The following is a 27,495-nucleotide window of genomic DNA, read 5'->3' on the forward strand; positions in this document are numbered from 1 at the left end:
ATACAGATTACTGGGGGTCCCCGGCTTCCAGTGGGTGTCCTCAGGAGTCAAATGTTTGGGAAAGACTAGGCCCTAGTCTGTTCTCTACCCTCAACCAAACTATGGTGGAAGCATGAATAAGGCTCAGAATAGGTTTACCCACAAGTCAAATGTGCAATCCGTTCTCTTAAATACTATGGTTCTTGTCCCGGGCCTTGTAGTGAGTAGGAATGAAATATTTCCTAGATATTGTGGAGTAAAGTTTCAATTCTATTAAGTACCATGGGGCAAGGAGTATTAATTTCTCTTGTCATTTATTAACTCCTCTGCCAATCAATAACTTGAGAGCAACTAGAGAACTGCATAACCTGTTAGTGTAGTGGAAGCATTGTGAGTCCCAAATCCAATCACATCACACCATTAATAATACAACAATCCTTAGACAAACTAATTTGCTGTTTCACTGGTACGCTTGCTTCAGTTGTTTTATATCAACAAAGGGAATGAGCCTGCTATGAAAATCCCACGTCAGCAGATATTCATATGCGTTTCCTGTGAATTCAAAGGAAGTTAGATTTGATGGAACATTTAATACATTGAAACGGTCTTACGCTAACCCAAAAGTAGTTGACTGAAACATGCAAAATCTCATTAAATAATGGTGATTATCAAACGTTGTGTTTGTGTCTCTTTTGTAGGTGGGTCGAGCTGGTACACAGAAGCAGGTGGGATGATCTTTCCCTCCGGGTCCTAAATAGAATTTAAACTTTTCTTTGTGTTAGAATGGAAAAATTCCCACTTTGTCAGGACCAGAGGTGCAGATTATGCATGCTTAAAGCTTACTGACATTTGCGATACTACTACTGTAATTGGTTTGAAGTTGATTCTGCTGACCAGTCCACCGTTTACATGATGTCTTGTTCCCAGCTCTCTTAAAAAAACAAAACAAAAAAGCCTTGGATGCGATAGCATCCTTGTAGAATGTGCCCCAAAAATGGAGGTTTTAAATCCTGCTTCTCTCCTAATCCATTTGATCGACCTGGCAATAGTTGGGTTTAAGACTAGTCCAAAAGGTTTCCTTATGAAGATCAAAGGTTTACGTGCTGCTGGAGTTGTGATTTCTTCCATGATCTCGTCATGATTTTTGAGACAGTTGACTGGGCTGAGTTATCAGGGAGCGCAGGTTAAGACACATGGTGTTGTTTCTTCAAGCTATTGTGAAGGTTACTCCCTCTAGAGTGGAAATTATAAAGCACATATCTAGCGCATTTATATCCAAGATTTATTTGCAGGAAATTAGACACATTAACACTGCTAACTTTGCTGACAGTTGCTTTCTAGATAGAAATCACTAGATGTTTATTTGGAAAGGAACCAGAGGATGACCTGCACATCTCATAGATTGGACTATCTGGCCTCTGTAAGGATATAACGCATCTCCTGAAAAGACTGCAGACTGAATCAAACTCGGCAGCCAGACTCCTCCTTAGCCTACTTTGCGGAAACAGATCATCCCCCACCTCAGAAAGCTCCATTGGCTTGCCATTCAGTAGAGATGTCAACTTGAGATTCTGATCCACACCTACAAAGCCCTACACTGCCTAGGACCAGCGTACATCAACCACCGCATGAATTTTCACCTAACCTCTAGACACTTGCCCTCCGCATCTTTCCCTCGCTCACACTGCTGCATCCCCCAAAGCAACCATGGAGGACGCTTCTCCTAACTTGGAGCTAAGACCTGGAATGACCTCCCCCTTCGCATCTCTTCATTCCTGCAGGAATTCAAGAAAGGACTCCCGACCTTGCTGTGAACACTCCCTCAGCAGAAGCTTCTCAGCACCTGGATGCCCTCACGGGTGATTAGCCGCTCTCTACAAGTCCAGTTTGATCGATATAAAATCTAATCCCTCTGAGTAGTTTACACCGTAGAAAGCATTATCTCACTCATTGTGCTTTGCATATATTGCTGATCGGCAGCATTGGTTGACCTGTAGGCTATCCCGGACTCTGCCAGTTCAGAATAGAAGTCAGGATATTCACCATGTCGGTCCGCCCAAGATCGCAATTATGATTTAAAAAAGCCAATGGGACCATCTCTTCTAGGCTAAACTTTTTATCTTTTATTTGTAGTTTCTGACCAGGCTTTTTTTTAATTCAGATTGAATCTTGGAATGAAAGTCCTGGTATTGACCCCTGTAATCCTCCATGCCATCAAACAAAGATGACCTGTTAGGACTGATGAGTACGCGTAGCCATAATTGTCCTGCAGAATGGTCGAACGTGGGAAGGATTACTAATCCCATGAACGTTCCAAAAGGACTGAAACCATACTTAAGATCTGGAGTGAGCAGAATAAGATCTGCCTGATGTCTTCTGACATGAGCTGCTGATCTTATTATAGATACTGGGAAAAGTGTATTTCTGCTCTTTGTCCCATTCTTGGGTGACTGTATCCATGGTCTCTGCTTGAGGGTCTGATCTCTAACTGAACAACTTCGGAGTTGATGATTGAAGCAAGCCAGTCTATCTGTCTCCAGTGTTTCAGGAGGAAAAGCAAATTGTCTGAGCCAATTTCCACACGCTGGAATCTTGAGTTCCTGTATGTTGTGGATTTAAATGTTCCTGTACTGCGCTGAGATTGAAATCGGATTGTTGGAGAAAAGTGCCAGGAGGAGTCTTTGGCCAGTTCGTCCAGCGCCTTGGTTCTTGATTGATGTACCAGACTGCCGTTATGTTCATCTTTAAGAGCACTGAACAGGAGACTCTGTACTTTCAAACATTTCTGTGTGAAGGGTATTGCAAGTAGCTCCAGACAATTAATGTGTAATCCCAGTTGGTCTTTGGACTACTGATCTCTGGTTGTAATATCACCTCATTGAGCGCCCCATCCTAACCGGCTTGCGTCCAGTTCTATAATTGGGTCCAGAACAGAGCCAAACACGGCCATCCCATTCCATGCCTCTTTGGTAATTCAGTCAGCCACCATTTCTGTTTAGTCTGACCATCTCTCAATATGCTAATCCCCTTCCAGAGACTGGCTGCTTGCTCTTTCGGGAGAGCTACATAGTGAAGAGGCCCAGGGTATATCACTTGTATTGAGCATGCCAGTAGCCATACTAACCTCGCAGGGTGCCTAAAAGAAAGGCATTTTCTTTTTTTTCTGTTTTCTTTGTTGTCTTCTTTGGTGGAAACATAAATGTCTGAGATGATAAATCCACTACGAAGCCCAAGATATCTTTTGGTTCGGGAGAGAAGTCACTTAGTTGATTAGGAACTAGAATAGATATTGAGTTTCCTTTCCAGCTAATGTGGGCATTTGTTCAGCAGCAGAATGAAGTCTAGATACAGAATGGACCAAAGAGTTTCCATCATTGATCTTCGAACCTTCGTGAAACACCAAGGGAGAAATAAAAGCCTTCATGGGAGAGCAACAAACTTGTAGATCTGATCTCTCCAAAAGAACTGCAGGAATCTTCAATGAGGAATGATCAGTATTGTCAGAAACGGGTCTTTCAAATCCAATCATACCCTCCAGTCCCTGGTAAGGAGAATGTCTCTGAGAAGAGAGGGAACCTCTACATCTTGAAATGTTGGCAAATCAGCCTCTTTGAATTCACTCAACTTTCCTCCAAGCTTTGGTTGGAAAAATAAATGTTTTTAACCTGATTTTCTACCATGGATGGCTGCGACTCCCTGGAAGTTTTGTATTCCTGCGCAGCTTCTGGTTTTACCACGTGAGTTGAAGAATCACCCCCATTTTCTTGGTCTTGCCACTGGAAACCCAGTCTCAAAGGGTGACCTGTATAGGTGGCTGGGAAAAAGAATGACTGGTTGATCACCCCACCCTCTATCGCCCCTCCAAAAAACTTTTGCCCTATATCTTGTTCATAGATTTTTGGGATTTGTCAAGGGATGAAAAGGTGGTCACTGGGTTCATAGTCCTCATCCAGATCTTCCCATCATCCCCAGTTTCCATGTTACCCAGGCGGGGACAATTATTTGTTGTAAATGAGGGTTTACTAGAATTATACTCTGTAAGACGTGGAGACATCTGCGCCTCTATTTTTCTATAAAGACCCCTTTGTATTCAGAGGTGTCTGTGTAGACCCCCTTATGTTTTTAAAAAAAATACTTTGGCCTTGCAAGGTTCTTGAGACCCTTGAGGTTTAATGGACCTATGATGCCCAGGTTCCTTCCTTGAAGTGGGGGTTAATGACTGGACTATAATTAATATCATTAACGGTCTTCCCAAGGGTTTAAGTGCTGTGGAAACTGTTCTTTGGACTGATGAGCCCAGGGTATCCATCCATATGGCCCCTAAGGGGAAAACCCTTGCGCTAAGATCTCATGGAAATTGCCTTCCCAGGGCCTTGCCATGCTCATTAGAGGCAGATTATGCTGCTAAATAAGGGCTTTCTGTCACCCTATGGTATTTAGTTAGGAGGGAGGTCCCCCGAAGGAACTTGCACCATTGACCCTTGACTAATTGGGCAACACCCACTTGATTCCATGGCGACTTAACATTTTGCATCAGATTTGGTGTCTGTGGGTGTTGGCTGGCTTTTAGACCTGAAATTCAGCCTCTAGTACACAGTTGCTACGATTTATCGAGCCATTGTGCTGTACGGAGCTGAGGGAGCACCTGCAACACAGTGATGGTTCTATTGCTGAGAAAGAGAGGGTGCTTCTGGCTAAAGCATCTCTGAACCCACAGTACCCCTTGGTTATTCAAGCATTGCACCACACTCAATGAGCCCTCTCTGCCCACAGGATGTGACGTGCAGCTGCGCCTCAGTATCCTGACCAGAACACACAGGCTGATAGACATGTCCCCAATAGAAGCGGATTGGGCAGCGTCATCGTAAGGATGGAGAACGACAAGTGAATCTTTCCTGCAGACTGTAGACCTTCCGGCAATTCCTGCCCACAAATAGAGTGCTGACAATAATATTTATTTGGAAAATAAAACACAATGCAGGCAATCTCGTTACCACATATGGAGCCAACTAAGTAGTAATAAACAAGCAATTCTCAAGAAAAAGCACTTGCATGGCTGCTAAACAGTGAAGAAAGAGGAAGTGCTTTTTCTTGAAGATTGTTATACTACTGAATGGTGTGACGTGATTAATATGGGATCCACAGTGGTTTTGCTAGATACTCATGGGTTATGTTTTCTAATTGGTCTGAAGTTAGTATTTGGCTGCTGAGTTCAATAAATGAAGAAAGAAATGCATAATCCTCTCCTACGGTACCGACCTAGAACCTAGAAATCAGTATTTACTGCTTTCTGTTTCCTCACTCAGCAGATCAGTACCATTGCATCCTGAGGCCCCCTGTGATCGCTTGTAGTTACAGCAGCTGCTGCAGAGGACATCAAGCACAGCTTGTGTCTTCTCAGAGTGCAACCACCTTGGGTTATCTGGTGTTATTCCTGCAGGCCCTTGCACCACTGGGTGGACACTCAGCCGTTGCAGATGTGTTGTGGGCTGGCATGGATGTTCGTCATGGCAGTTGCGACCCTGAGCATGGTCGATACACCCATTGTGTTCAACCTCGGGCCAGTTCACATGTTGCGACAGGTTCAGTCCCAACCTGGGTTCTTAAACCGTGATGGGTAGATGCAGCCCACCTCACACAGGTGTACAGATGTTAATTAACTCCTGATTCTCCCAGGAAACATTGCATAGACTGAAAAGCCCTCTGCAGCACAGATCGCTGCTGCTTGCTCTCATAAAATCCACTTTGTCTGGGTGTTGCTCAGGCCATGAATGCGCCAGTCTTCTCCTGGTGAGTCTTTCCTTTTGCAGGGCCAGGTAGACTCCTTCCCTGCCTCTGCAGGCAGGCTTCTAAGCTCTAAGCAGAGCCTCCGCTTCTGCAGCTAAACTTCTGGTGCAGACTTCTGGCACCGTACCCAGGAAGACACCAGCCCTAATCACACAGCAATCCTTCAAGTACTTTGCTGAACACTGCCTTCCGTTGACATGAAGGATTTGGACCTGAAATAAAGTGGAGTGGTTTGGTTCTCGCTTTTATACACATTTTCTAGACTGTGGTTGTGGATCTGCTGTCTCTAACTTAAGAACCGGTTTGGGGTGCTTCTCTTTCAAGTCCCGGGCACGAAAAGGCAGATCTGGCCTAGAAATGTTCTTATGTTGGCAACCAAAACTGCAGTCTCAGCCTCTACCCTTACCAAATAACAGTGCTCAGCAAGAAATAATCACCCACCACCCCATTGAAAAAAGTGATGATGTAATTTCCAACAGCAGCCCTATTTCCATCCTCCTAACTTCAGTGTCTGGACCGTCATCCTCCTCCCACAGGCATGCAGGTGATACAATTCCATTGTCTGGAGAAGCTACCCTCATCCTCTATCTTGTGCCATGGTAAACCAGATCATCCAGGAAGAAATCCCCTTGTTTCATTACTCTGACGCGCACACACAGTCCTACTAATGCATGTGTGTAACACTCATTCGACATACACACAGGATACAAGAACAGGGTTCTGGTTTTTCATAGAACCACGGACCTTTACCCAAGAGGGGCCATTAGGGCACACACGACACAGATAAATAGGATGGTCAGCTATATTTGATTGCAAAACACAGTATGCTGCGATCACAACTGTATGCTCTAAACCCAAAACAAGGATCGTAGCCCTATGTTCACTCTGAGGAGCCTCATGGTGTGCCCCTCCAGATCACAGGGGAGGTCCTACTCTTAGCATTGTCACAGACTGGCCAAGGCCTATGCACACACTAGATGACGTGACACCAGTTTCAAAAATAAGTTGGGATACCAGCTACACATGAAGTTGGGCAGTCGGAAGGGTTACGCAACCATATAGAATGCTGCGGACGTTCCCGCCCGAACATAAATGCTTTTAAAAGTAATGTCCGCTCATTTAAACGTCTTCAGTTTAGTGGGACAGTTGGGATGATTCTCTTTGGTCCCTCATGAATCTGTTACCGTGGAAGATACAGGCATGGGATCTATTACCTTGTGTGAGAAGTTGGCCTGGTATATGATGTTCACTAGTTAAAGTGACCACCTTGTACCATGCCAAGCAACCCTTATGGTGTGGTTGTAAGTCAACCTTTTCGGACTAGCTGCCCTAGTGGTAGCGTAGGCTAAGCAGTCTTTGAGGCTAAACTCGTGAAGCGTGTTAAGCAGGCTGTTTTACCATATGTAACCTTCCTTTATACCAATGAAAGGACACCACACAGATATATATTCAAAATATATATGTATTTATTTCTCAAAGTATCCCCTAGACTCTTTATGAGCACAGGAGCACAAATCGTTAAACAAGACAATGTTATAATATACAGAAGTTGCACTTTATATGGATGGGCCCTGGTGGCCACTCAAACCATATACTAAAATAGTGGTATAAGTACCACAAACAGGAAAGTGAAAAGGCCTAGGGCCTCTAGGATCGCTGGGCCTACAAGTAGCTAACTTCACGGGTCGCGTGTGCAGTGAGGAAAGTTACACGCGGGCTCCCATAGGTTTTCAATAGGTGCGTAAAAGTTTAAAAGTTACTGCAGAAAGGGTCTTCTGGATGGACTACGATCTTAAGATTCAAAACACAGACACTAGAGATGTTTCTCTACACTTGGGCACCAGAGTGCCAGCTTTACCTCACCCACAGGAAGCGGGTGCATAGGTCTCGAAGTGCGTCGGGTTTCTTCTATCGATTCAATGGAGCCTGATGACAAAGATGCTGCAGGCGGTCGGTCCAGAAGAGATGCGGTGGATCCAAGAGTGGATCGGAGTTGTAGAAGACCTGAAAGCAGAGGGGACAGTGTTCACAGTCACTAGCCAGTGACCGGCGTGGCACCAGGTAGGTACCAGGCGATGTCTGGTGCAAACAGGTGGTTAGATGTAGCTTGTCTCTGCAGCCACGTGGTCCCTGAAGGTCGACGACGTCCAGTAGTCGAGTCACGAGCTGTCCCACGCAGGCTCTCGCTGTCGGCGGTGTCGGCGACTCGAAAGAAGCAAACAAGCCTTGGCAAAGGCAGGAGTCGTGGAAATTCAAGAAAGCTGATTGTTCTGACCAGCAAGGTCAGAGGGGCTGCTCTTTTGGAGAGCAGCTGGGGCCAGTCTGGAGCAACCAGACCAGCGTCGTTTATTTCAAGTTAGGTCGCCAAAATGGCCACTAGCCAACGGGCCAGGGACCGGGCAGGCGCGTCGAGATGCAAAGTGCAGAGGGGCCCCACGCAGATCGTGGAGATGCTGGAGGGCTCACCTTTGGTGCAGATGCTGCTCGGTGGTTGGGCTTCTCAGGACCCAAAGCACAACTTGGAGGGAGCCTCTGTCGTTGCGCCTGCAGCTTGTCGTTGGTCTTCCAAGATGGCTGGCTCCACGTGTCTCGGTGCCTCCACGGGTTCCTTCTTCTCAGGGACTGTGGATCGGGCGGTGAGAGGTCTGGAGGTCCAGGTCTTGTCGAGCTCTGGGCTCGGGCTCCGGCAGGAGGCGGCGGCAAAGCAGACGTTGGATAGCTGGTTGGTGCTTGCGTTAGCAAGATGGTCACTCCCTGACCATAGGGGAGATTTCCTTCAGTCCTCTGTGCAGCAGAGCGTCGAAGTTCCCGTCGTCTTCTTTGTAGTAAGTTGATTCCAGGATGTCTGAAGTCTTAGGACACAGCTCCTACCTTTAAGCAGATTCTAGGGGCCGGACTACCTGCTAGGTCCCTCCCTAAGGGTGGGACCAGGAAGGGGGGTGGTTACACCCCCAATCCTTTGTCCAGCTCGCCCCAGGTCCGGGGCTGGTGTGCCCCAGGACCGGATTGAACTGGCATATGCGCCGAGGCTCCTTGTGAGCCTCAGGCATGTCTGTTTCCTTTCAAGCCCTACCTGACCAATACACAAAATCCTGTCTGGGGTGGTGCTCGCACCTCCCTGGCAGGAAACCCTTTGTCCACGTCTCCCAAGCTGGAAGGACTCCCAGCAGCAGGAGGGCAGACTTGTGTCTGTGGTGGCAGCATCCATTTTGTGGAGCTGAGGCTATGTCTGATTTTACCCGGGTTTCAGGTACTGTACATGTCGTGTCCCTCTAGAAGGGTGGAATGCTAACCCCGTCGCCAGAACTGGCGAGGGGTTAGTATTCCAATTCGTATGACACCTTACTCAACATGTTTTGATAAAGCCAAACCAAAGATAGCATTTAACCGCGAGGTTCATAATGCACTTAAGAGTATATGGTATGACGATATCTGGAAACAGTAGAAAGAAGTTGTTCCGACCACTGCAGACAGGCTCAGCTCATGCCAGAGCACCATCTCACATGGAACCAAGCACTCTGCCTTCAGGATTGTCAAGGCCTGCCATAGGAGTGACTTATAGGTTAACATGTGTCCCATTTAAGGTTAGGTATAGGTATACTACACCTAAGTAAGAGGTGGTTACACCAACTTACCCCAGCTGAGTGATCAGCCAGTTGTGTCAAATTGCTAGGCCAGGCCAGGGGTGGCACAATACATGCTTCAGCCCCTGGTAGGCCTTAGATACACCAATGCCCTTGTTACCTAGTGTACACTGGTACAGGGGCTCACAGGGTGATCCAATTCCAATTGGTTATGCACCTAGGGTGCACAGTGTCAATTTAGTAGAGAGAACAGCAGGCTGGGGGTATGATTAGCAGGCCCACAGCCTCAATATGTCAAAAACCAGTGAAGCAAAAAGCAAAAATTTGGGGTGACCATAGGATAGCAGACCCTACTCTCCTACAACTTGCATTATCTCATGCCTCTTTTTACTATTCCGATCCCCCAAAACAAACCTTTCTAAACCCTCCCTCTGACTCTTCCACCTCCCTTTTACTCACCCCTCCTCCACCTACGTTTTACTCATCATTCTCCACCTCCCTTTTACTCCCTCAAGCCGCCTCCTCCTACTGCTGTGAGCTCCAAAACAAACATTTTTTTCTAAATCCTTCCTCTCTATACCTCCACTGTCCTTTTCAATTCAAATAACAGACTAACATGTCCACCACTCAAATTTATTTCATAATTCACTATCCTGATTCACCACTAATCCTTTATGGGTTCCGGAGTAGCGTGCTACTCTCCTAAAAAGCACTTCAACACCTCATCCGGGGTAGCAAGCGCTATACAAATGCAAACCTTTTTACCTCTTCTACCCTTTTCCTATCCATCTCAATCCAAATAACTAACATATCCATCACTCAAATTACTTTCATATTTTCGCTATACTAATTCACCACTAATTCTTTATGGGTTCTGGAGTAGCGTGCTACTCGCCGAAAAAGCGCTCTGATGCCTCGTCTGGGGTAGTAAGCGCGAAATAAATGCAATTACAATACAATACCTTTTCTCCTCCCACCTGTGCCAAGACAGAGTTCAGTGGCACACTGTTGAGATCTGTGTATTCTGTGCTGCACAGGCTTGTCCCAGCCTGGATTACTACTGCTATTCTTTCCGGTTTCTGCCTACCATTCTGAATATTCCAGGTTGCTCCCGGGCCTCTGCCTGCAGCCTCGCTGTGGTAGCATGAATGCCTCCTCTGTCATGTCGGTCCTCCATGACACTGGTATGGAATCTTGGGAAAGGTTGCAACTTGCCTAGGCCTCCGATGTTGGTTTGGGTTGTTCCCCCTACTGTCTGCTTCGGGGAGGTATTTTCTTTAAAACACATCACTACTTTATCAAGTATTTGCAATGCAATAGGTCTCGTATTCACGAGAGTTTAAGCTATTGGCATTGTAAATGACAATGACTTTTATTTTTGTGTTTATTTGAGAACAGATAAAAGGCACTGTCATTTCAATACTAATAGCTTAAACTCTTGCGAATGCAAGACCTATTGCATTGCAAATGCGTGCTATACATTTTTTTTGTTAAATGCATTAGGAGAGAGCGTGTCCTGTTTGCAACAGCAGGCAGGACAAAGCTATTTGATAAAATAGTGCTCGGAGGCTGTTATTAAAGCCTACAGAGTACCAACACTCATAACAGGGGGATTGCAATGGGAGGTTACCAAAGCAGACAAAGCGGTACTAAGGAGGGACTATTAAACCTTTTAACCAATGAAAAGACACAATTGACAATGACACAAGCCAATGAAAAATATGGGCGGAGAGTAGGTGGAGCTAGACCTACTGCCCAGACTCAACCTAAAAATGTTGGCGTGGCCTAGATAAAACTATACGTGTGACTGTTTGCAAGTGTGAATTTTCAGCGCAGTTCATTAATTTTTGTGCATCTGCATTATTTCATAGTACATAGTTAGCTCACATTCGATGTGTATTGTATTCTACTCGGTTTCTTTTAGAATTCTTATTGTACCCCAAATTCTGCTATGCATATTGATTTCTTGTAATTTTATCTGAAAATGAGTACCAGTTTACCATACGTTACAAATTTTATGTAACAGTCGCCACCAACCCATCGCTCCATCAGCACAGATAAGCTTCAGAGTAAGCCGAAAACTGGGCTCAAACAACTAAGATACAATTCATTGTTATTACAACAGTTTTGGGTGATTTTCCGTTTGTTTTATGGTGGGGATGTTTCCACACAATTGTTTAGAGACTTAGCGCTGGGTCCTTAAGATGCTCCCTACGTAGGCGCCTAGCTGCTCCTTTCTGTCCTCACCCCAGTGATTTATGTATTCCTTTTGTATTTATTTCCCTTAGCCACATGAGTTTGACGAGTGCCGATTTGATATCAGCGTTAATGACAGTGTTTGGTACCTTCGAGCTCAAGACCCTGACCATAGACAACAATGGATAGATGCTATTGAGCAGCACAAGGTAGGAGCTCTGTTGGATTGTACTGATTTTGTTAAATTTGGAATGTTAGCTGGGGCTTGGGTGGCTGTGTGCATCTATCCGTCTTGGCTTAGGCTTTTTTTATATTATAAAAAATCCTTTTTATTGATTTTTAAATACTATGCCTGAAATAACTTGAAAAATATACATCATCGAGTAGAAAATTCCGCCTATGCATCCATCACTCATGCAGTACACTACCTGTCTTTGTGGAAGGACAAACGTCGTATATACAGGTGTCACATATGTTTACACAGGTATCCATTTTCTATTTATAGTTAGCCTGCTTAGCTTTTCTAATCAGAACTTTCTGAGTTTTACAAGCAACTTTAATCGTGCAAGATTTGATAAGCCCTTAATGTTGTCCCGATTTTGGACTGATTATTTTCCAAATACAGTATTGGTTGCACCAGACTTAACGAAAAGATGGTTGTTCTCCAGTCCAGCCGTTTTGTTTGCGTCAATCACACAGCTAGAAAATGGCCATTTCTGAACGGTACTGTAACCACAGATTCCTCCTCTTTTGAATCCACCAAGACTGCGTCTGAAAATAGAACTGCAGGAGCTCCTTCGTGCCAAAAGGTGGTGCCCTTTGAGTCTGTGGTGCCCCTTATCCTGTCTCCTGAAGGGATGCCTTGGAGCCGTATATAGGCACCGATGCCAGCTCCTTGGTACTGCACACTTTGTCGCAAATCTGGAACACTGCTCAACTTTTCTCAGTGTTTTGCTCACTTACAAATTATTTATCTTAATGGAACAGTGCACTAGGGATATTTCTTCGGAGGGAAGGGCAGGGGACAAAAGGTTTTTAAACCAAGCCACCCCTACTCGTGCACAGATTCATTTGAGGTCTATGTTGTAAATCAGTTCTTAACCCCTTCGCCGGGCGTGAATTCCGCCGCTGCGCTGGGGGGGTGCGGGGTGAGCGCGGCGCCACCGGCATGCTCGTGACAGAACCACACCGTCATGAGTCACGGGCGAGCTGTGCTCATGATGGCGTGGTTCCGTCACGACTCTGCCCCCACTCGTTATTTCGCCCACACAGGCGGGGAATCAGTGACGTGTGGGCGGAGCGGCCGCAGCATGATGGAACCACGCCGTCATAAGCACATGCCGCCCGTGGCTCATGATGGCGTGGTTCCGTCATGCGCATGCAAGGGGTTAATGTAACATGGCTGATGGTGGTTGTTAGCCCTTCCTTTGTGTTCTTACCTCCTTAGCCTCACAGAATACATGTGTGTTCTAACTTGTACCGGAGTGTTCTAATCTTGTCAGTTGATGGTCTGTCAGCTGTGTCTTACAATAAATCTACATGCAACTAACGAAGTGTCCTGAGATCTATCCACAACAATTTGGCGACAATTTAGCTGACCAGACCATAAACAATCACAGCTTTGAGCAGCACCTCGCACGAAGAACCCAAGGCAGCCCACCCACCTGCTGCCAGCACCGTGGCCCAAGAAGGAAAAAACCTGAAAAACGAGAGAAAACTAAAGAAAAGAAACTAAGAAACCCATCTACTGCCTATATCATTAGTAAAAAGAAACTATTAACCTGAGCGATGTGTTAAACCTACCGCAAGTATTTCCCAGTTGTTTCCAGACACAAGATAAACTAGAGGAACACCGGAAAAAGAAAATAATCGAATGTACCAGTCGCTATTACATTGCTGACAGGAAAAAGAAACAAACTTCTGACGACACTCGTCTGAATCGTGAGTCAGTTACTTGTCAAAGCTTATCTGATAGAGACTACTAGCCGCAGATTCCTTCACGTAGAATTATCCCCAGGCGTGAGACTGGACCCGAAAAACTTTTTTGCCCAGCATCCCTGCACGCCGGCGGGACGGCATCATGCAAATCCGCACAGGCGTCAGTGTACGTGACGTCAGCAAGGTCACAAGTCTACGTCCGTTTTTTCCTTTTCTGCGTGCAACACAGATCCGGTTTGTGCTCTGGGCCTGTTTAGGCCTTTCCCTTAGGCTATTGCTGCATGTGTGAGAACAGTGTGCGAATGCCTTCGGGCTTTAAAACTTGCTCGTCATGTGGTCGCCTCATGTCGGCGACGGATCCTCACCCATCTGTATGAGGTGTTTGGGGGAGCACCACGACTCCAGGTCGCAAGAGCACCGCTCACCTGGTAAGTGTCGCAGTTTGTCCCCAAGGGTCAGGTTCCGGCCTGTCTGGGGCATGGGCTCTCCACGGGTGGTGCGGCCCCACGTGTCGTCCCCTTATCTGCCGTTTTCCGGCGTGGGGGCGACCAGAGCCCAGATAGAGACATATGCGGCGGCTTTGCAGGCCTCGCTGGCTTCTCCTCCGTGCCCTCCTGGGACATCCGCGGGGCCCTCCGCGGTTTCGCCGGTGGCCCCGGCCCGGCGCTGACTGGTTTGGATCCAGGCTCGGAGGATGTGGTGCTGTTGGGGTGCGGCCCTTCGGGGGGTCCCTCCTTCGGACCGCGGCGCCTCTGCTTCTCCGCAAACTCTCGTGGGAGTCCCTGTGGTGTCGCGGGAGGTCGCCGGGGCTCGGGTTGCACCACCGAGCCCCTCTCGGTCCTCAGGGCAGGCGGCGGCCTTGGTCGAGGTGACGCCGCTACAGCGCCGGCGGCTGCTGGCCTTGGCGGCGCCACAGGGGTCGGCGGAGGGCCCAGCTTGCCTTGTCACGGGTCGCGGCTGGCGGGGGACTCCTCCTCTCTCCCGGGCCCTTCTCGTCCCTCCACGCCAGTGGCTGCCTCGTCGGAGGTCAGGCCGGCGCCGCCCCGGCCCAGCTCTAGTCCCCTGTGCTGTGTCAGAGGTCACCTCGGTGTCTCCTCCGGCGCCGGTCTATGCCGGTGTCCTGCCTCCGGTTGTGGACTCTACGGCGCCGGGCTGATGTCGGGTTGTTGACTCGTCTTCGGACGCCTCCTCTTCTCCAGAGGTTCGGCGGTTGCTGGTGTCATCCTCTCCGGAGACGGGCCGCCGTGTCGTGGCTTTTTCCCCGACGTCGTCTAAAGGCGGCTCCTCGCAGATTACACGACCGCGGTCTTCGCCGGAGGAGCCGCAGGCCCCCCACTCCTCTGTCCCTCTTCCTTCCTTCCGGCCTTGGCCATTCCTTCCTCCGGTTGGCTTGGGGGATGGCCGCCTTAGCTTGCAGCTGTCACTTAACGAGGAGCTGCTTTCCCCTCCGCGGGGCTCTACGGAGGCGGGTGCGGCTTTCGCCCACGCTTTTCCACGGCTGTGGGAATTTTGCGCATGGGTGATCCAGCTACCAGTTTCCCCGCAGATCATCTTCTGGAGGTTCTCCATCAGGGCTCTGGTGGTAGGGAACTGCTGCTTCCCTTCGAGGGTTCACTCCACTCTTCTCTCTTGGGGACTTGGGGCCGTCCTGCCACGGGGGACCCGGTGCCACAGCACCTTCTGCACCGCCACCATCTGACACGGTGTGATCCGGTGTGCCTTTCTCTTCATCCTTCAACCGGAGCCCCCTTTTGCAGTCTGCCTTTCCTGTTTTGCCGCTGCTGTTGTGTCCCCCCGTCACGGGAAGCCCGCTGGCTGGACTCCTGGGAGGGGCAATATGTTAGCCTCGACCAGTGCGGCTCTGCGGGCCCTTAACACACTGTGGGTTTTTGCTAGGGCCACTTCTTGCTTGTGGGACTCGTCGGAGTCCCTTATATCTGCCGCTTCTCAGGAGGGTGCCTGTGTGGATTTGAGACACCATGTCTTGGACGGTCGGGAGCTGGCAGCGTTTATCCTTCGCTACGCTCTGGACATCTTGGAGGTGCTGGGTCGTGCCATGGTTTCATCGGTTGCCCTTCGTCGCCATGCCTGGCTTCGAGATAGTGTGTTCCTGGAGAATGTTCGAGAACGGCTGGTGGACCTCCCCTTCGAAGGGACTCTTTTGTTCCATGCCCCTGCAGACTCCGCCATCCAGAGGTTCTTGGCGGGGCTTCGCCCTCCTCCTCCCCACCCTTCTCCTCCTCAGTGACCTGCGTGTTGATCTGGTTCTTGGAGCTGTTTTTCCGTTGGGGTGGATCGCCCCGGTTGTCTGTTCTGTGTGCTTCATGGCCACTCAAGTCCTCCTTGCTGAGGATGTGGTTTTGTTGGCTGTGGGCCAGCCCCTTTTTGACTGTGTTTTTCCTTTGGGTTTTTTACACCATGCTGGGCCGGAGATTGGGCCTTCTGCGTTTTTCCCCTCTGGCTGCTTGATAGGCCTCCTGCGTTTTTTTTTTTTTGCCGCTTGTCTTTTTTGTTGTACTCTGCTGCGGAAGTTTCTTCCTAAGAGGTTCCCATGTCTTGGGATATGACATGCCCTATGTGGGGCAGGGTTGGCTGTTATATAGCCCTGGTATGTGCTGAGGAGTTGTGGTCACCTGTGGGCTTCTGTTCTTCGTGGCGTTATGGTATGTTGCGGGTGCAACTTTCTTCTTTGCCTTTTTACTTTGAGTGTTTCGTTCTGTGGTGCCCCTGGTGTCAGGCGGAGCTTGCCGGTGCCGCCCTCTTGTTCTTTCTGCACCGTTGTGCCTTCTTGGGGCTTTAGTGGGACTGTCCTCCTGCCTTCTCCGCTGCTTTCAGTTGGCCTTTCACTCGGTTCTACCTTTTCTCCCTGTGGGGGGGATGGTCCCTGACTTCTGGACCCTCTTGCGGGCTCAGTTTGTCACTGCGGGCGTTGGACGATTCTTCCTGGGTGACCTTGAGTTCCCCTTTTCGGCTTCTGCCTGCTTCTTGTTGCCGGCGCCATCCTGTCCGGGATTGCCTTTGCTCTGCCTCTTCTCCTTGGAGTCTCTAGGTTGCTCTTCTCCTTCGGTGTTCCTTTCTTTGCCTTGGCCTTGGCCTTGGGCGGAGATTTTGTTGCCTCGCGTGGGGTGTTTGGCTTCTTTGCGCCTTGCCTTGTTTCCTCTGCTGAGTGAGGACAGGCTATCTTCTTCTCTTATTCCCCCCGCCCTTGGTGTTGGTGGCCTCCTGCTGGCGGGGGTTTCCCTTTGCGTGGGGGACGGGGCTCCTCGTCCTGTTTACGGACCCGGCCCCCGTGCGGCCCTCTGTTGTGCCCAGGTTGGCGGGGTCCTCTTGCAGACCCTCCTTCCCCTTGGTTATGGCTAAGGTATCTATTCTACATGAAGGAATCTGCGGCTAGTAGTCTATCAGATGTACGAGTTACTTCCCTTCGGTAACGATGTATCTGGTATAGACGATTCTAGCCGCAGATTCCTTCAGGGCCCGCCCTTCCTCCCCGTTCTGCGAGGACTTGTGATTTGGTCTTTTGCACTCGCTTCCCTGTGGGTGGCTGTGTCTTCTATGAGTACCTTCTTTCCCTCTGTCTGTCTTTGCGATCCTTGAGGTTGGGGTCTTTTGGCTGTGCCTCTGCCCTTGTTCCTGATGGGGGTTGTCACTCTGTGATGGGTATGTCTTGGAGTTTTGTCGTTCCTTGTGTGTCCCCGACTGGTTCCCCTTCCTTGTCTTTGGTTGGGGTTGTAGTCCTGTTGCATGTTATCGTGACATTTTTACAAATGTCCCTTGTCTCCGGGGGGCCTGTCTCTGTACTTGGGTGTGGTGTGCATAAGTAGTGATAGGGTACAACTGACCGGTTTATCAGGAGCGTTTATGGAGGAAGGAATATTGTCCGAAGGAAAAGGTCAAATACGAAGAATTACTTGGACTTTATAAGAGCCTAATGAAAAGAGCCAGAACAAAATTATTTTCTGAAAGTATAAGATCAGCAAAAAAAAATCAGAAATCTTAAACAGTTAAATCGTTGTTAAAATGGAATAATCATAGTTCTTTTAGTCCAGATGAATCATTTTGTAATAAGCTGGCAATCTTTAAAAAAAAAAAAAACTAAGTTGTCTATAGTCGACACCATTTTTCAAAATGTCTCACCCCATTCAAATATGTAAAGTATAGGTGATGCTTCAACCTACGTTAAAGAGCTGAACGCACAGCAAACCTCTAGCCCCATAGCTAATCCACAATTTGCAAGTTTTTCTCCTTTTTACTATGGAAAAAATAATCAGTTTCATTAATCTTACTAAAGCTGGGGCTCCATCGGATCCTTGCCCACCCCCGGTTCTTAAGCAGGTAGCTTGTGCAGTTGCCGGTCTGCTTATGGAACTGTTAAATGAACTATTAATTACAGGTTAATTTCCGAATATATGGAAAAAGGCATCTATCTTTCCATTTGTAAAAAACCCACCTTGGATCCAACAAAGGTGGAAAGCTATAGACCCATATCTCGCCTACCTTTCCCTGCTAAAATACTCGAGAAAACAGTGAACAAGGAGATGCTAGCTTTTTTGGATGCTTATTTGCTGCTAGATTACTCACAGTATGGCTTTAGAGCAAATCATTGGACTGAATCGGCCTTGGTAGCAGCTTCTGAGGAGTTGAGAATGGCAATTGTCAGGAGTCGAAAAGTGGCATTGATTCTATTGGACCTATCTGCCGCTTTTGATACGGTTCACCATTCACTCTTCATAAAGCAGGTACGTTTGATAGGCATCAGAAAATCGGCATTGACCTTGCTAAGCTTATTTTTGATTAACCGACAACAGTGGTGGTGATGGGGGTGCGAGTTCTCCGCCGTTCTCCCTACCATGTGGTATTCCCCAGTGGTCTTCCCTCAGCCCCAGGCTGTTTAATATCTGTCAGCACCCTTATTAATCTTATTCGCAGCTTTGGCTTAGCTGTGTTAACCTACGCTGATGATACTCTGATAGTGGTATCTATTTCATTGGACGTAAACAAAGCGGCAAGAAATTTCTGTAATTGCATGTCCCAAGTTGCACTTTGGATGCAAAATAATTGTCTGAAATTGAATTCAGATAAAACTGAGGTGCTGCTTTCCGGAAAAGAGACTACTTTCTGGAATGATTCATGGTGGCCGTCGAGCTTAGGAAAATTACCAGTTCTGGTCCAGAAAGTAAAATCTAGGAGTCCTTTTTCGACACAAAATAATCCTTTTCTGAGCAAATAAATTCAGTCACTTCTGCTGGCTTTCTTGTGATGAAGGTCCTGAAAGATTCTTTAGTTTACTCCCCTGACTTTCAAAAAACAGTGATAACAGCTCTTATTTTATTATACTGTAATGCTCTGCATTTAGGTGCTCACAAACGTGATCAAGAAACTGCAGGTTTTACAAAGTGCAGCGACGAGACTGCTGCTCAAAATTCCTAGGTTTAACTCGCGTAGCTCAGTCATTGCACAATCTTCACTGGGGTCCTGTGAGAAAAAGGTTTGTTTTTAAGGCTATATACATGGTCTATAAGGCCCAGCATCAGACTGGCCCTATGTACTTTTGGGAACAGTTTTCCTGGTACATGCTGAGTAGGAATCTTCAATCCAGCTCCTCACGATCTGTCATCATTCCTAGATCAAACAAAGCAAGATTGGGGAGGTAGGACATTTTCCATAGGCGCAGGAAAATGATTGAACTCATAACCTCTTATGCTGCGTTATCAACCTTCTCTGTTGTAATTTGGGAAGCAGATAAAGACCTGGCTGTTTACCGAAGCCGTTGACTAGGTCACTGTTCGAGTTCAATTGCGTTCTAGTCTGACTGTCTCTGCCGTTCTGCCTTTAGCGCTTAGACACCTTAGGGTAATTGTGCGCTTTATAAAATCTTTTCATTCATTCATTATGTGGATTTGCACAGGAAGAACTGGTAAGCAGTCTCTCAACTGGAATGCTGGTAAAAAGGCATGATAATTTATTAGCTGTCACCAGATGTCAGTTGTGGTATGGCCTGGTCTTATGGAATGGTATTTACTCATTTTAAAAAGATTACTACTTTGAGCCCCCGTTCCAGAGTGCATGAGCAATTCTTAGCTGAGTAACCAACGAGAATACCTAGAGAACCTCTGAAACTACGTGTAACACAAGTCTACTGCACAGAAAAACATATTCAGGTCAACAGAAAGATGGCCTTGTAATATCCTGCTCCTGATTGTGTCATAGACATTCTGGTGTTTGTAAACTGGTGTAAATCCACCACCATAAAGAAGTGTGCTGGCAAAAGGCTTTCCCCAGGAGGATCAATTTTTTCACTTTTTCTATTGCTTGCTTTGTCATTATATCAGTACTTGGAACAATCTCATCTTATGTTCTAGGGACTTGTAGTCTTAGATTGCTTACCTTTTAGACTGCATCCAGAATATTTTTTATGATCAGTACCCCTGCGCGCTGGTAGGTGGCGTTGATTGGCTTTGCGTGTATTGTCTGCGTCATCAGTGCAGAAAATGACATTGCGATACCTAAATAGGCGCCATATAGGCATGCTGGCGTCCGTTCTTTTATTGCCGCTCAAGCCAGGGGTGATCCAGAGAAGAGCTGCCCCTCAGTAATTGTTTATGTTGATTTTTTTTTTTATGTTTTGTTGAGCGTTTTTGAGCATTTTCCTCCTGGTGTGTTAGCAAAACGTCAAATAGGAAGACCGGAATCAAGCACTGTGGAGCATGTCATTAGCCAATGTTGGTGACAGATCCGCACTTTGTTTGCCTGTGATATTTAGAGCGCTACCACAACCCAATTGCCATGCCATCAACCCAAAGACTGTGAGGAAGCAGTCCCTATAGCTCATGGCGGCCTGGCATGCAACTCCACGTAAATAGAGGCCCCGGTCGAGAGGAATGTCCTTGGAGTGCTGGGGGAGTCAGAGGTCCTCCCCAATTTCAAATCCTCGGGACACCCAGGTAAGTCAAGGCATAAGAAGTTGTCAGAGGTGTTTTTTTTTTTTTTTTTTTTTTAAACCTATTTTTATTAATTTTCGTTCCTAACATCTTTCTTTAACAAATATTACAGTAAATTCAAACATTCTTTTCATGCCATAAATGTGTAATATTGGTAATCTCCCACCCTTTCGTCATCTGATGTTACACACCTGGAAAACAGATGTTCGCTTTCCAGATATGTTCGATGCCCGCTTTGTTTCCTCTTTTGGTATTTTATACTCTTTTAAATTCCCCTGTATGTATTCCACCGCCCCCATATTTTGTCCCATTTAGGTGGGCAACCACTGGCAGTGTATTTTACCTTTTCTGCCCCGAAGCCCCAATCTGTATTTATTTATTTGATAAGTTTTATATAGCGCTGGCTAGACCAGGAGGTATGAGAGCGCTTCACATGAGGAAGAGCATTGTTTCAGAACATAGTTACACAGTTACATCAGTTGCTGGAGTGTAGTTACATGGCTAGGGCGGTCGACCTCGAATCTGGGAAACCGGGTTTGAGTCTCTGCAATGACGCTGAACATCCTGTTATTCTGGGCAAATCACTTAATCTCCCCAAGCCTAACAAAACGAGCATTGGCATAGCCACTAGGTCTCGCTTTTGGGACCTTATAAGTATTTAGTTATGCAGCACAATATCCTTGGTGCAACAACATCAACTGTTGCATGGCTAAACACCTATAAGGTCCCAAAGGCGAGACCTATTGGCTATGCCAATGCTTGTTCTCTTTTCCCTTAGTATTCTCAGGGGCCCTTAGGGTATTCTCGTCGCTTCATCGGGTGTCTCCAGGATTGCCTCAGTGTTGCCTCAGTATCTAAGTCTTCCTCTCATTCCCGGAGGTCCTGCGGTCTGGATGCCCCCTACTTTTTGGCAATATTCCTTTTTGCCACTGTTTGCAATTGTAAGCCATATCATTATGTATTTGGGCCATTTTATCTCACTTGTCACACACAGTATTAACCATTGCGGTTCCAAAGGGATCTTCACCTCCGAGACCTCCGCCATAATTTGTGTTCCTTCCTTCCAGTAGTGAATGTTCCTACACTCCCAAAGAAAATGAAAGAAGGACTCTATATCCGCACACCCTCTTTCACAGTACTGAGATGCACCATGGCTCAATTGCTGTAGCAATGTTCTGCAGGCATTAGACCAGTGGAGGATGCACAACTGAATGAGACGGAACCTGGCTCTTAGCGCCACCTCATGTGGACTCTGCGCTGCCTCATCCCAGTCATCGTCCTCTCGGAGTCCCAGTTCCATTTCCCATTCCCCTCTCAGGGGATCTATCGGGTTGGGCGAGTTGTATACAATTTTTCTATACGTTGATGAGGTGGCCTTGGTTGCCATGCAGTCAATTTATAGTCTATCTTTCAGTGGGTAATATTCCACCAATATTTCCTCTTCCCTAATATGTTGTAGCAGGGCATGGTCTAACGGTAAGTATCTATACCGTTCTGTGTCAGCCAATTTGTATAATATTTGTAGATTCTCAAACATAAGTAGTGTGTTTCTCCTCCAAATGTCTCCCAGGCTTTCAATCCCCAGTAACTCCCGTTTTTAAACCCTGCCAGGTTCCCCTCCTCTCGTAGCTGATTGCTGTCCTGTAGAGGAGTCCTCTCGGCCAACTTCCCCTCCCATCTCAGGTTTTGACGGCCTCTCGCCAGGCACGCACTACTGTCTGCGTGTGTGGTGGAAGCAGTCTTTCTTATTTCTATGATATAATATGGTAGGATAGCCCCTTGCTCCCATAGCCCACTGATCTCCCCGAAAGGCAGGGTCGTTACGATCTGGTTGCCCAGTCATTCGCCACTATTAGTTACGACGCCCAATAGTATTTTTGGATATCTGGAACTGCAAGTCCCCCTTCATACACACCTCTTTGTAACTTACAGAGTCACTTTTGAAGGTGTAGCGTTAATAGTAAGCTCTATGTTACTGGTTCCAGCAAATGGGCAAGTTGACAGTCACCCTAAATGGTTTGATCATGCATGCTCCGTCGCAAATAGAAATTTAAGGATGGCGTTAAAAAACGAACCTAGAGATCTAGGCGAAATCAGGATCCTCCGCTATACCTATAAAAAAGCATTAGAAAAGCGGAAAAAGGAAATTAAGGTCAGTACTTGGGAGTCCCTACTTGACCCAGCTGTCCTGGGAAATAGCAGCAAATTCTGGGAGATTGTCAACAAACCTTTGTTTGACAACCCAAGTGATACTGCAATAGGCACAAATATCCCAGAGGCAGATTGGGTGTCTCATTTTAGTGCAATTTTTAAAAGTCATGATCAACTTTCAGATCATGAATTCTTAATTTTAGAGGAGAAGCCACCCTGTTTTTCAATCAACGAAGTAGAAAAGGCAATCCAAGGTTTAACTAGCAATAAGGCACCTGGTCCGGATGGCCTTCCTCCGGATCTTTTTAAATCCAGTATTCAATTATGGGCTCCTATCCTTACAAACGTAATAAATGCAGCTGTAATATCCGGGTGCCCAAAATCCTGGGGACAATCAACTATTGTCCCCGTGTTTAAAAAGGGTGATCGTGGCAGCCCGACATGCTACAGACCAATATCCTTAATTAACTCTGTAGCAAAAGTGGTAGGGGGTGTGCTTTTGAACAGACTTACAACATGGGCAAAAGAGAAAAATATTTTGTCTTTAATACAATACGGTTTCAGACCAGGCCACTCAACAGTGACCCAGTGTCTGAACCTGTATTTAATTGTAAGTAAATACACTCTAGCCCGCCAGGGAACCATACACATGGCCTTTATGGACCTATCGTCCGCATTTGACTGTGTGGACAGAGGTAAATTATGGGACATTATGTTGAAAATGGGCATTGATCAGAACTTAGTTTATGTCCTGATCGATTTGCACTCAGACACAAGAGCCAACGTCCGTTACTCACAAGACCTGAAGGTGACAGGGGACATCAGAATTAATAGGGGCGTCCGTCAAGGATGTATTCTAGCACCATTTCTCTTCAATTTGTATATAAATGAGCTGGAGGACTGTCTGTTGAGAACAGGTGCAGATTACCCCTATGTAGGCAAAAAAGGTATCCCAGTCTTACTCTATGCGGATGACGCTGTCCTTATTTCAAGGACCGCAATTGGTCTTCAGAAACTTCTAAATTCTTTTTATGAATTCATGGAGTCCAGAGGCTTAAGTATCAATAATTCAAAGTCCTATACTATGAAAATGGGCCAGGGGTCAGGTAAACCCAACTCTTTCCATACAAATGGGGAAAGAATTCCAAATTCCAAAACCTTCTCATACCTCGGGGTCCTTCTCGACGACCAACTAGAGTGGGGCCCAGCTATTGCTAAAAAAAAGGGCGAAGTAATACGTGTCAATGCAGCAATACTTGGCTTTGCTAGAAAAATGGGCAACAGTCCGGTGGCCGCTTTGCTCAAACTATATCAAGCCAAAAGTGTCGCCATCGCCTGCTATGGCAGTGAGATATGGGGTTACTGCCAGACACGAGCCCTGGAGGTTACAGAAAATAACTTCTTAAAGAAGGTATTGAGGCTGCCAAGGGGCACCGGAAATTTCTCGGTACACGAGGAATTAGGTGTACCATTCCTGAGTGACAGAATAGCAGCAAATCCCCTGTTATGTTGGCTGAACTCCTGGCTAAATGATGATATACCTCTCACTCATGCTATACTAGAAGAAGCTCTAATCTGGGACGGTAGGTTTAAGGTTCCGTGGTTGAGGTATATTAACGACCGCCTCACTGAAATGGGGCGACCGGATTTGTTCTCATCCCCAAATTTTATAACCAAAGCTGATGTAATTTTTGTGAAAAAGACATTCATGTCCATTAGGTATCTCGCCCGGGAGGAGGGCGAGTTGACGAAAGATAGTGTAAGGAAACACGCCCTACTTAAGACATGTTTTCAAATGGAACCATACCTATCCTGGCCTATGTCAGGGTATGAACGCTATCTCTTGATAAGGTTCCGTTTTGATTTATTTCATCTCCTGTTGGCAGTACCAAAAGGAGCCCACCGAGGTCAAGTGTTACCTGCTTGCGGCTGCGACGGGAAGTCTCCGCAAGATTTGGCACACTTTTTATTTGTTTGTCCTTATTATCTAGTACCTCGGAGATTGTATTTGAAGCCTTGCTTAAAGGATTTACAATTTACCCAAATTAAACCAGCACTTTATTACCTCCAACTCCTGAATAGTGATTATACTTTGTTTATATGTAGCTTTCTGAAACTTGCTATCACCTTCAGGAAAAGTATGGAAGGTTAATTATGCTGCTACTATCGTTGTATTTTTATCCCTTTTTAACTCTGTATAATTATTTATATTTTTAACTTGTTGTATCCTATGTGTTATCCTGGTTTTACAGAACTCTTGCACATTATCTTGCGTTTCATTGATGAAATGGATGGTTTCTCTTCATATGAAAGGAATATGTTATGTCTGTATGTTTTAAAATGTACTTTTATGGATGTATTGTATTACATTCGAATAAAGATATATAAAAAAAAAAAAAAAAAAACTTACAGAGTGCTATCCTGGAGCAGCCTCCGTCCCATAGGACTTTACGCAGTTCGCTATTGATTCCCTGGAACACCGTTTTTGGTTCTTTGTATGGGGTATTTTGGCTGATATAAAGGAGTCTGGGTAGAGACATCATTTTAAAAAGCACCGCCCTGCCCATCAATGATATCGGTAGTATTTTCCAGCATTCCACATCACTCTTCAATCCTTGCATTTGAGGATATTGATTTCCTGCCATGAAATCCTCTTCATTCGTGGATATTCTTAAGCCTAGGTATGTAAACATATGTTTGACTACTTGGTCTTCTACTTTTCATCGTCCGTCAGCCGGCGAGACGAGGGAGCATCGACATTCAAGGTCTGGCTCCACAGCAGAGTCTGTGCTGACTCCCCAGTTTTCTGAGAGCTGCAGCGAACCCCGCCCAACTAAGAGTTCTATGAGGCCATGCACCACGTATTTGGGTGGCTAGACCCTTTCGACATGCTTTTGGGCCCTGTGGCGGGACCCAATCTGGTTCTGTCCAGGCAGCTTAGGCTCCAGTGGACCCCGTGGATCCATTCCTGCATCCAGACCGGTCATACCAAATGGGCCCCGAAGCAAAGTCGGGCAGCGCCGTCACGCTCCCCGAAGATATCCCCCGCTGGACGCCAGGAGCCCACCCTGGCCCCCGCCGAAGAAGAGCAGCTGGGGAGCGCTGCCGTGCTCCCCGTGAAGAGGAGGAGGGGCCCGGGACCCCATCTTCAGGCCCGAGTGCCGGAAGGCAGGGGGGGGGGGGCCGTTGCACTCCCCCTGAGAGCCCCCTGAAGTGCGCCAAGGTGGCACCTATAAAGGTGCCGTTATATCACTTCCGGTGCCACACGTGGAGCTGATTGATGCCACCTACTGGCGCACATGGGGTACTGCTCTCAAAAAATCTTCAGGATCCAGTCTGACGTCTGGGGAAATTAAAAGTAATGGAATCTGCGTCTAGATAGTCTCTACCAGATAAGGCATTACCAAAGGTAAGTAACTTGTTCTACAAGGCCATGAGGTGCTGCCCAATGATGCTCTTGCAATTCTGGTCTGAGAAGAATAACAGCAGATAATAGGAAATTAATTGAGATCTGTCTAATGCATAAACTATTTGAGCAGATAACATGATTTAGCTTAAAGATTCTCTCCTGAAAGTTGACTTTTCTGGGGCTTTAGCCCTCGAATCAGTGCACCACCATACCTGGTTAACACGTCTCTGAAAACTTACCCATACTTTACCTATTTGAATGAGGAAATAAATGTCTTCTTTCTGTGTCCCGGTGCTCCCTCGTCTGAGTAACCCTTGCCTAACATCGATGTCGGACACAATCTCATATTTTTTCCCAGTCACAACATTCCCTATGCGGGCATTAATGCAAATAAAAAAAATAAAATAAAAAATAAAAACCTCCTCCATTCCCATTGCCAGATGCAGATCTTCCTGCTTAGCTCTTTGTTGCTCTGTAAATGTGCCTCCGCTTAAGAGAACTGAAATATCTGTGCACATTCCTCCAAAGTGGCTTTGGTTGCAGTTTTAAGCTTTGTGTCTTTTTGTTGGAGGAGGGCTTTGTTCACTTAACACATTTTGCAAGAACCACTTCCTCAGAAGTCAATATGCAGTTCAGCTAAGATCTGTTAGGAATTGTGGTTGCTCAAGTTATTAGCTACCTGATGCATTTTCATATTCTTGGTTGATGTGGATTTTACGCAAAGGTGGTTAAAATGGTTTTGAGGATACCTATATGGTTGCTCTTGGTCCACAGGCTTTCATCTAACCAACACCTCTTCCATTAGCCATAAAAGCAGCAATAGGCTCCATGTTGAGGGAAATGGCGAGGGCTCAGGTAGGTAGGTAGGGAATGGGTTGGACTGTAGCTTGATTAATGGCTTGCATGTGCATGCACGGTAACTGGTGCTTGAGATTGTTTCTGTGGCTTCTAGAAGCAGTCCCAATGTATTGGAGGATTGGGGATGGTATAAGGTTTGTGACGTTGTGTGAAGCTAACAAACTAATGATTGACATAGCAACCAAAGAAAATCCGGAAACACATCAAAGTAGATTTTCAAAAACTACACACATGCATTTATACTACTATTTTTAGAAGGGGGCTGGGTTTTAATTTAAATTTTATAGTATTTTGTAGTCTGTTTGACTTTTGCAGTTAGATAATGAGACCTACATCAATTTATATAAACCTCCAGTAATCCTTTAATGTTTGTAATGCCTTTTGTAAGCACTTACCTAATCCGTATCTAAAGATATTAGTCCATGTAGGCTGATGCTGTGAAATGGTGATCTACGATGGCTTTCTGTAGCTTTCTTTTTAAGCTTCATAGCAGTCTATTCCAAACGCAAACATTTGTTTTAGTGTTAAATTGCTCAATGTTTGGAGTGGTCTAGATTTGTAGTATAATTTTCCATTAAATATGTGCTATGAATTTGTTGAAATGTATCTTCAACTTATAAACGGTTTGACATAAGTTAGTTTCTATTCAATA

The 27,495-nt window shown here is 46.4% G+C and overlaps 1 protein-coding gene across 2 annotated transcripts in view; it reads left to right on the plus strand.

Moving 5' to 3' along the window:
* CERT1 (ceramide transporter 1) overlaps positions 1-27,495 on the plus strand; it is a 944,792-nt gene that overhangs the window by 355,950 nt on the left and 561,347 nt on the right. For both annotated transcript variants that reach the window (XM_085632300.1, XM_085632301.1), the window contains exon 3: positions 11,639-11,755. In XM_085632300.1, the coding sequence (XP_085488426.1) occupies positions 11,639-11,755 (117 nt within the window). The remainder of the gene's footprint in view (positions 1-11,638; positions 11,756-27,495) is intronic.

This window comes from Triturus cristatus, chromosome 2_1, assembly GCF_964204655.1.
Source record: "Triturus cristatus chromosome 2_1, aTriCri1.1, whole genome shotgun sequence".
Lineage (NCBI taxonomy): Eukaryota > Metazoa > Chordata > Amphibia > Caudata > Salamandridae > Triturus > Triturus cristatus.